At 46.0% G+C, this 7,912-nt stretch overlaps 1 protein-coding gene across 2 annotated transcripts; it reads right to left on the bottom strand.

Annotated features, from left to right (window-relative positions):
* Positions 1 to 251: 251 nt before the first annotated feature.
* Positions 252 to 6,295, bottom strand: TAC1 (tachykinin precursor 1). 2 transcript variants are annotated; one of them, XM_054385024.1, is made up of 5 exons: positions 6,161 to 6,295; positions 5,982 to 6,078; positions 5,306 to 5,329; positions 3,579 to 3,632; positions 252 to 301 (listed from the first exon to the last, which is right to left on the bottom strand). In XM_054385024.1, the coding sequence occupies exons 1-5, from the start codon at positions 6,281 to 6,283 to the stop codon at positions 252 to 254; spliced, it is 348 nt and encodes a 115-aa protein (XP_054240999.1). In that variant the 5' UTR covers positions 6,284 to 6,295. The 2 variants fall into 2 exon arrangements, with proteins under 2 accessions (XP_054240999.1, XP_054240998.1); XM_054385023.1 differs by lacking the exon at positions 3,579 to 3,632 and having other exon boundaries at positions 6,161 to 6,283.
* Positions 6,296 to 7,912: the final 1,617 nt, after the last annotated feature.

The raw sequence follows: 7,912 nt of genomic DNA, 5'->3' as shown, positions 1-7,912 counted from the left end.
GAGACATCACCAGGGTCCTTTCAGAACCACAACTCACCTACACAACAGGTATCACTGCCACAATATGAAAAATAATCATTTTATTGAATGTGCAACTCAAAACAAAACCAAACCCAAAACCCCAACAAACCAAGCCCAACTCCCTCGGTTATTATTAAATAAAAGATTATTCCATATGGTGATTAGTTTATATTACACTGCATTGGCCATTGGAACAAATCAAGTGTTAATAACTAATGCACAGGAATGTCTCATTTACGCCTCCGTTCATAGCTCTGTGCTGTGCTCCTTTCAGAGGATCCTGCAAACAAAAGGAAAAGCAGAATTGAAGCACGTGTTGCAGCTTTGTGTAAACCCCAGCAAGCACCAGGAACCACTGGAGACCTGCAGCCTGCTGGCCCACCACTGAATCCCATCAGTGTGTTTGGCTCCCTGCCCAACCCTGAGCTGCTCTGACTGAGTTTTACCCCTCAGACTACACTATTCCCCAGGAAGGTGAAGGTCTGAGAAGTGCTTTCTACCTCTTAGCTATTGAGCTGCTTGAAGCACCATTAACTCAGAGCCTCTTTACCTCCCAATCATCCATCTCACTGAGGGCATCTGAGCACTCAAATCAATCTGTGGGTAGAGGCTTTCTGTATCATGTCCACCTTCTGTCCTGCACAGTCAGGTCTTTGCCAGGTTTAAGCCCTCCCTGTCCCCAAGCCCTGCACACAGTGATCTCTAGCAGCAGCTAAGCAAAGCTCAGACTAACCTGTGGACTAACTGAGCCTGAAATCGTCTCTAGTAAGATGTTTAGTAGAGGCAGATCTCTCCTCCTTGTGCTTTTAAAATGGGAGAGAAACAAGAGAGCCCTTCTTGGGCAGAGCCAGACCATAGGGTGGCATAGGTGGTCACCAGAGTCAGATTGCCTCCCCCCCGAAAGGAGGATTGCTTTCACAAAGTATCCACTGCATGGAAACACAGCTGGTCTGGGGGGATTCAGCAGGATTCATCCTGCAGGGAGCTGGCATTTTGGATCAGTGACAGTTCTAAATTAGTACAGCTGGGACATGAGCATCCTGGTACCCTGCTTTGTCACATGAGGCTTTAAACCAGCATCACACTCACACCCAGCAGCAGGCAGTGTAAACTCCTACAGGAGATTCAGAGGATTTCTGCAGAAGAAAACCACAGCACCAAGAAAATGTCCTGCCCAGTTAAATGTTTTTTATCAGGGAGAAGTAAGGACAGTCCTAGCACATACTCCTCTTGCTTTGATTACATACTCCTTAGGATCTAATCTGCTACTCCAGAGAAGCAGAATCACAGAATTAAGTTGGAAAAGACCTCTAAGATCAAGGCCAGCAACTCAACCAGACTCCGCCAAGCCTGGTGCTAAACTGTGTCCCTCAGCACCACAGTTCTGTCTCTTTTAAGCATCTCCAGGAAAGAAGATTCAACCATCTCCTTGGGGAGCCTGTTCCCATGTTTGAGAACCCTTTCAGTGAAGAATTTTCTTCTAATATCCAAACTAAACCTCCCCTGGGGTAGCTTGAGGCCATTTCCTCTCATCCTATCACTTGATTCTATGGGGAAGAAACCAACTCCTACCTGCTTCCTTTCACATGGTTGCAGGGGGCAATGAGGTGCCCCCTCAGCCTCCTTTTCTCCAGGACAAACACCCCCACTTCCCTCGGCTGCTCCTCACCACACCTGTTTTCCAGACCATTCACCAGCTTGGTTGCCCTTCTCTGTACCCACTCCAGCACCTCTGTGTCTCTTTGTTGGAGTGAGGGGCACAAAACTGAACCTACTACTCAAGAAGCAACTTCTTACCATCTTCCTGTGAGGGAATGAGGCAGGAAAGCAGACAGTTCTAGTTTTACCTGTCTGGCAGGTGTTGCAGAACCCAACAGGGTTAAACTTCATTATTCCCTTTTGTTACAAATACTACATAGCAGCATCCTGCCCACAGCAACAATTTTGAAATTAGGGCAATAAAATCTTTACCTTTTTTAAAAAAATAAATGTATTTTATATTCTTATATTAATGTAAATACAATCCCAATGGAATCCAACCCAAATATCTTACTTCCAGGCTATTTGCTTTTGTGATAGAAGATCTATTTACAGCTATCATTATGCATTTAATAGCTATTGCCACCACAGAAAAAAACTGCACAGAAATTATTCAGGATAGGTGGCAATTTGCAAAATGATGCAGGGAGCAATATTACCAGTCTGAACAGGGGTTTAATTGAAAATAAAAGTTACTGACAACCATAATTGCAGAATATAGAACACACCATGTATCCTCATAATATAAAGGTGTCAGCTAGTAATTTAACTTTTGTCATCCATTTAACAAAACAGTGAGAACAATTTCACAGGCATGAAATAGGTATTAGGTTTGGGTTTTTTTTAATATATATTACTATTCTGGGGAATTAACTGACACTTTACAGTTCCCAGTGAGTGATTTTTCTCAGTGCAGCCCTGGAGCAGAGGAAGCAGAATCACAGAGTCACAGAATTGTCAGGGTTGGAAGGGACCTTAAGGAACATCCCGTTCCAACCCTCCTGCCATGGGCATGGACACTTTCCACTAGATAAGGTTGCCCAGAGCCACATCCAGCCTGGCCTTAAAAACTTCCAGGGATGGGGTTTCCCCCATCTCTTTGGGCAACCTGTTCCAGTGCCTCAACACCCTTATAGTGAAGAATTTTGTAAGATCTAATCTAAATCTCCCTTTCTCTAGCTTGGATCCATTCCTGCTAGTCCTATCACTACCTGACATCTTTAAAAGCCCCTCCCCACCTTTCATGTAGGCTCCCTTCAGATATGTGGAAACCAGTTGGCAGTTAACCCATAGGGGTTGTGCACACGGGGGAGAAGGATTTTGCCCTTTATGGGGAAAGAATATAAATTCACAGCAGCAGTCCAAAGCTTAAAATATTTTTCTGGGTTTTTTTAAGGTAAAATGAAAAACTGGAAAAGGGTGGGAATGTTTAACAGCTTGACCTGCAGAAGGAGGTCGTGTTAATGGCAGATCTCTGCTTTTCCACCTTCTGCTCCAAAGATAATGAGGTATCCTTTTCTGTGAGGAAATTGAGATTTAGATCACAAGTTTAAATCAGCTTTACATGAACCTCTTAATGTTTCTTGACATGAGAGTAAAGCATAGTTTTTTTCTTGTGTTAACACTTCAGGGGCTGGCAGAATGTTCTGCTGGCAAGGACAGGACAAGATAGTGCTGAGGGACATACTTTAGCACCAGACTTGATCAAATTAGAGAATGGTTGGACTTGTTAATCTTAAAGGTCTCTTCCAACTAAAATAATTCTATGACTCTATGGATGTGCCTTGGGGACTTCTACCTGATCTCGCCTGCAGATCAGACCAGCCTGGTCATGTGAAGCTCTGAAGTAAAGCAGACCCTGAAATATCTTGGTTAACAGAGAAAATCCTGATCCTTTTTCAGAAAACTCTGGGTCTAGACTACAAAAAGACTGCTTCTTCCATCTGCTGAGAGAACAAAGAGGCAAGAGAATGTAGAGGTTGTGTATCACCAACTACCAGATTTAGTCATATACATACCAGAATTTAAAGATCTTTTGCCCATAAGTCCAACAAAAGAGTCTGTTTTATGCCCTGAAAAACATATATTTGAGAGTGGTTTAATAGATTTTAAATAGGCAGGCTTTTAAATTAAGGTGTTCTCACAAGGAAGGAAAATGCTGGCTCCAAAACTGTTCACAGTCTCACAGGCTAGCTGCTCACACCACTCTCAGACAATGGAGGATGAACATCAGGCTGACTAATCAGACTAAACAGGTTAGATCAAGGCATAGGACACATAGTGGATGTCTTCTACTTAACTCTGATTGACTTCTCATTTTGTTTTGCGGTGGGGTTTTTTGGGTTTCTTTCAGGTATAATAGAAAAACAATGGCAGATACCTGATTCTTATTCCTCTCCCACAACAATTTCTATTGATTTGAGCAAACGCACAAGAAGGCAGTGTCTTGGTGTAGCCTGTGTGATGCATCTTTTCCACCAGGTAGTGGGATTTTTTTATGTAATATGGAAGAAAAAAGAAATCTTTCATCACAGATTAGGCAGAGCCCTTGCTGGAGAGAAAGCCAATGGAATTCTGTGTCTGGACACATCTGAGCTAGACAGTCCGGCTCTGGTTTTGGAATATTTATGAGTTCAGAGTTTACCTTCCCATCCCATTAGAACTCTTCAAGGCACTGGATATGTGGAGGGTAAATTACTCTGGGTTTTGCCCTACAGCATGTATCAAATATAGTGGTAGCTATAGTTTCAGATAAGGAATGCAGAGGAAGCCATTTTTCCTTCTCTAAGCTGACTTTTTGAGGCAATCTCAGAAATTTCTCTTTAGAAAGAATGTTTCCTGGCTAACGAAAGCAAGATGAATGATCCTGAGACCTCACAGGTATTAATTCAAGCTGAAGCAGCTTCAGCAAGCTGTAGTTTTTTACTGTAGTCAGCAGATTATCTGGCGTGAGCTTTGTATCAGTCTCTAATTAGTCCTCCAATAATTAATCCTAGTTATAACAGCTTCTGACTAACAGAACACCAGGACTGTTATCGATCTCTGTGGACAGAGGAGGACTGATAGAATGCAAGATCATTTTTACTTATTAAAAGTCTTCTGATTCCTGTCAAAGCATCTTCAGATAATGTCAGAGAATGAAGATATCATTGTGCAGAACAAGGTTAACACCACGCTGCTGATACTGTCTCCTGTTTGGTGTTACACAGAAGCAAAACAAGGCAGGTTTAGTGATCGGACGAGATATTCTTGTTTATATGGCAGCACATCATCAATCAACCCCTGCTGTGAGGGGGGTCTGATTCCCACCCAGACAATGCTGAGAGCACAGATACATAAAGCATGTGATAATGTAGAGTGCCCATGGAATTATTCTGGGGGATTTGGGAATTCACTATCCTGATTTTTCAGATCTTGCCACCCTAATTGCTCCTCTCCAAGCCTGGCAGCAAGCCTGCCTTGCCTATGAGAAAGGCTTACAGAATCCATCCCATGGGAAATAAGAGAGAGCTGCAACATCCACACAGTAATGTGGATTGAAATCTCAAAGCTTGTAGCAGCCCAGATGAGGTACAGGCTCAGGGCTGCTCTGGAGGGGTTTCAACCCTTTCACAGAACATTTCTCCACCACCAGTGCTGCCAGTCTTTAGCCGAACTCAGTCACCTTCCAAGTAACCCCCTCAAACACACCATTCTCTATTAGAGTATCTTCTGTTACTTCAAATATTTAGGGTTTTTAACTTACTTTTGTGAGAAATCTGGCCATATCCTGTTTGGAAGAGGAAAGAGGAAAAATTAAAGAAAAAAAAAGGAAAAAAAGAATTGTTGAAAAAGGATTGGCATATACATATGATGCTGTGCAATGTTTTGAAGTATCAAATACCAAAACTGTGTGTTCCACTTAAGGAAAATTTTAAGGTGATCATTTACAACTGCAGTTCTCTTTGAAGAGACCATAAAAACTTGTTTTAGCTAAGCCTACACTATTTAGATCTCTTTAGCTACCATTTCTTAGACCAATTCATGGGTCAGTAAACATGTGTAAAAAGCAGCAATATATATTATAAATGATATATACTATTCAATATATAATATACACACAACTGATTTCCAGTCAGGCAGTTTGGTGACACATATGCTGACCCATAAATGATCATGGTTCTCCTTTCCGGTGTTTACCTGCTGTTACTGGCGTGCACCTAGCACTTTAAAGTGAAGCCCACTCTTTTCCAGCCAGTCAGTTAATCTGATTTTTACTTTTTTCCCCAAAAAAACCCAAACCCAAACAAGCCACACTGCATCTTTGGAGAAAGGCTGAACGCGTTCAAAGGGAGTGACAACGTCTGCGATGTTCGGAGGGGCACCGAGAGCAGAGACATGCAGAGGGATGTGAGAGGGACCGAGCCCCCAGCCCCGCTCACCGGCATCCCGCTTGCCCATGAGGCCGAAGAACTGCTGGGGCCGGGGTCTCCGGGCCATCCTCTGCAGGAAATGCTCCAGGGGCAGCGACAGCTCCTCCTGCGGAGTGACAGCGGCCAGAGCTCAGCGCGGATCCCCACCCCTAAACCTCTCTCCCCGCTCCCGCATCCCCGGGGCTCACCTTCACCGGGTCGCCGTCAGACCAGTCGGACCAGTAGCTGAGGTCGTCGGTGGTGCCTATCTCCTCAGCTAGCGCCTGCGCCGAGGCCAGAAGGAGCACGGCCAAAGCCAGCGGGAGTCTCATCGCCGCCTCCACGTCCTGCCAGGGGCAGAGGGTGAAGCACGAGCCACCGGCAGCCGGAGACCGGCCGGGGCGAGCGGTCGCAGGCACCCATGCCCGGGGACGTGCGAGCACACAGCCCTCACACCGCACACCCTCCCCATCCCTGCACACACAACCCCCGAAACACCCATTCCCTGACACACACCCTTCACAGAACCCCCAAATCCCACAGCCCTCACTCAATGCCCAAAGCCCCAACTCTGCACACATAGCCCGCACACAACCCTCACAAACTCCCCAAACCCCTAACCCTGCACACACAACCCTCACACAACCCCCAAATCCTCCAATCCTGCATGTGCACACCCTCACACACACTCCATGGATGCACATACCCTTGCACATACACACATGCACACACCAAGTTACACCCCCAACAGCTGCAGACACCTCTGGATATACACACACCCAACATATGTAGACATGTATACAGCTAGAGATACACATCAGCACACAGATACACCCATCCAGAGATTCCCATACATAGAATCACAGAACAGTTTTGGTTAGAAAATACTTCTAAGATCATCAAGTCAAACCATCAACTCACCACCACCATATCATTAATCATACAGAGTTTCACATGCACTACACCCCACATGTAGATGTACATCTAGATATTCACACCTTACACACCCCAACAAATATCCCCCTCTCAGGTACAGGCACATCTAGTATATAAGCTATACACACAGCCCTTCTATGCACACACCTGTGTAAAGACACAGCTTTACATACAAGCAGACATGTCTACAGGTGCACACACATCCCAGTAAACATATGGTGACAGGCTTTAAAACATGCTCATACACACAGAGACACAAGCCTGTTTGGGGACTCCCCAGAAATGTACACATATGTGGACCCCAACATGCTTGTACAGAGTCACAAGCCTGTATAGGGACCCTCCCCATAAATGCACACACATACAGACCCCAACATGCTTGTGCAGAGACATAAGCCTGTATAGAGACCCCCCCATAAATGCACACATATGCAGACCCCAACATGCTTGCACATACAGAGACACAAGACTGTATAGGGACCATCCCCCCCCCGCAGATGCACACACAGAGAGACCCCCTTGAACACCCATAGAGGAGGCATACCGAAGCACACACCCTCACGCACACAGAAACAAGAGCATCCTCATGCATGTAGGAGCACATGAATGAACGGACAGACACACACGCACAAGCGGACGGACGGACAGACAGGCGGACGGAGAGGAGGACACGCTCCCGGAGACACACGCACCGTCTGCAGCGAGGACACTGCACTCCGTGCGCATTGGCCGTCGGTGGGAGCGCTCCCCACTTTATATACCTGGAGACGGGGAGGGCCGAGGCAGCCTCATTTGCCTAAACGCAATTACCCCCAGTTTTATTGTCCCAGCCCCGTCACAAACCCCCGCCCTGGCAAGCAGCCCCGCCTCCCGCTCCAGCGATGCCTCCTGGAGATGGAGGTGCCCGGGCAGTTGGGAGCAGCCTTCCCGGTGATGGGTGCGGATGCGGGGTGCAGGTGGAGGATGCGGATTTAAGGATGAAGATGCTGCTTTTCGCTTCCCTCCTATCTTCCCTTGCCCGCACC

This window comes from Indicator indicator, chromosome 11, assembly GCF_027791375.1.
Source record: "Indicator indicator isolate 239-I01 chromosome 11, UM_Iind_1.1, whole genome shotgun sequence".
NCBI classification, from domain to species: Eukaryota; Metazoa; Chordata; class Aves; order Piciformes; family Indicatoridae; genus Indicator; species Indicator indicator.
Note: the sequence above shows the minus strand (reverse complement) of the source record. Positions and strands in the feature narration are given on the sequence as shown.

Coding starts and splice junctions, on each gene's coding strand:
- TAC1 (XM_054385024.1), bottom strand. CDS start 6,283: ATGAGACTCCCGCTGGCTTTGGCCGTGCTCCTTCTGGCCTCGGCGCAG. Junction 5,330..5,981: donor CATGGGCAAGCGGGATGCCG/GTGAGCGGGGCT, acceptor TCTTCCAAACAG/GATATGGCCAGATTTCTCAC. Junction 302..3,578: donor CAAAAGATCTTTAAATTCTG/GTATGTATATGA, acceptor TTTTGTTTGCAG/GATCCTCTGAAAGGAGCACA.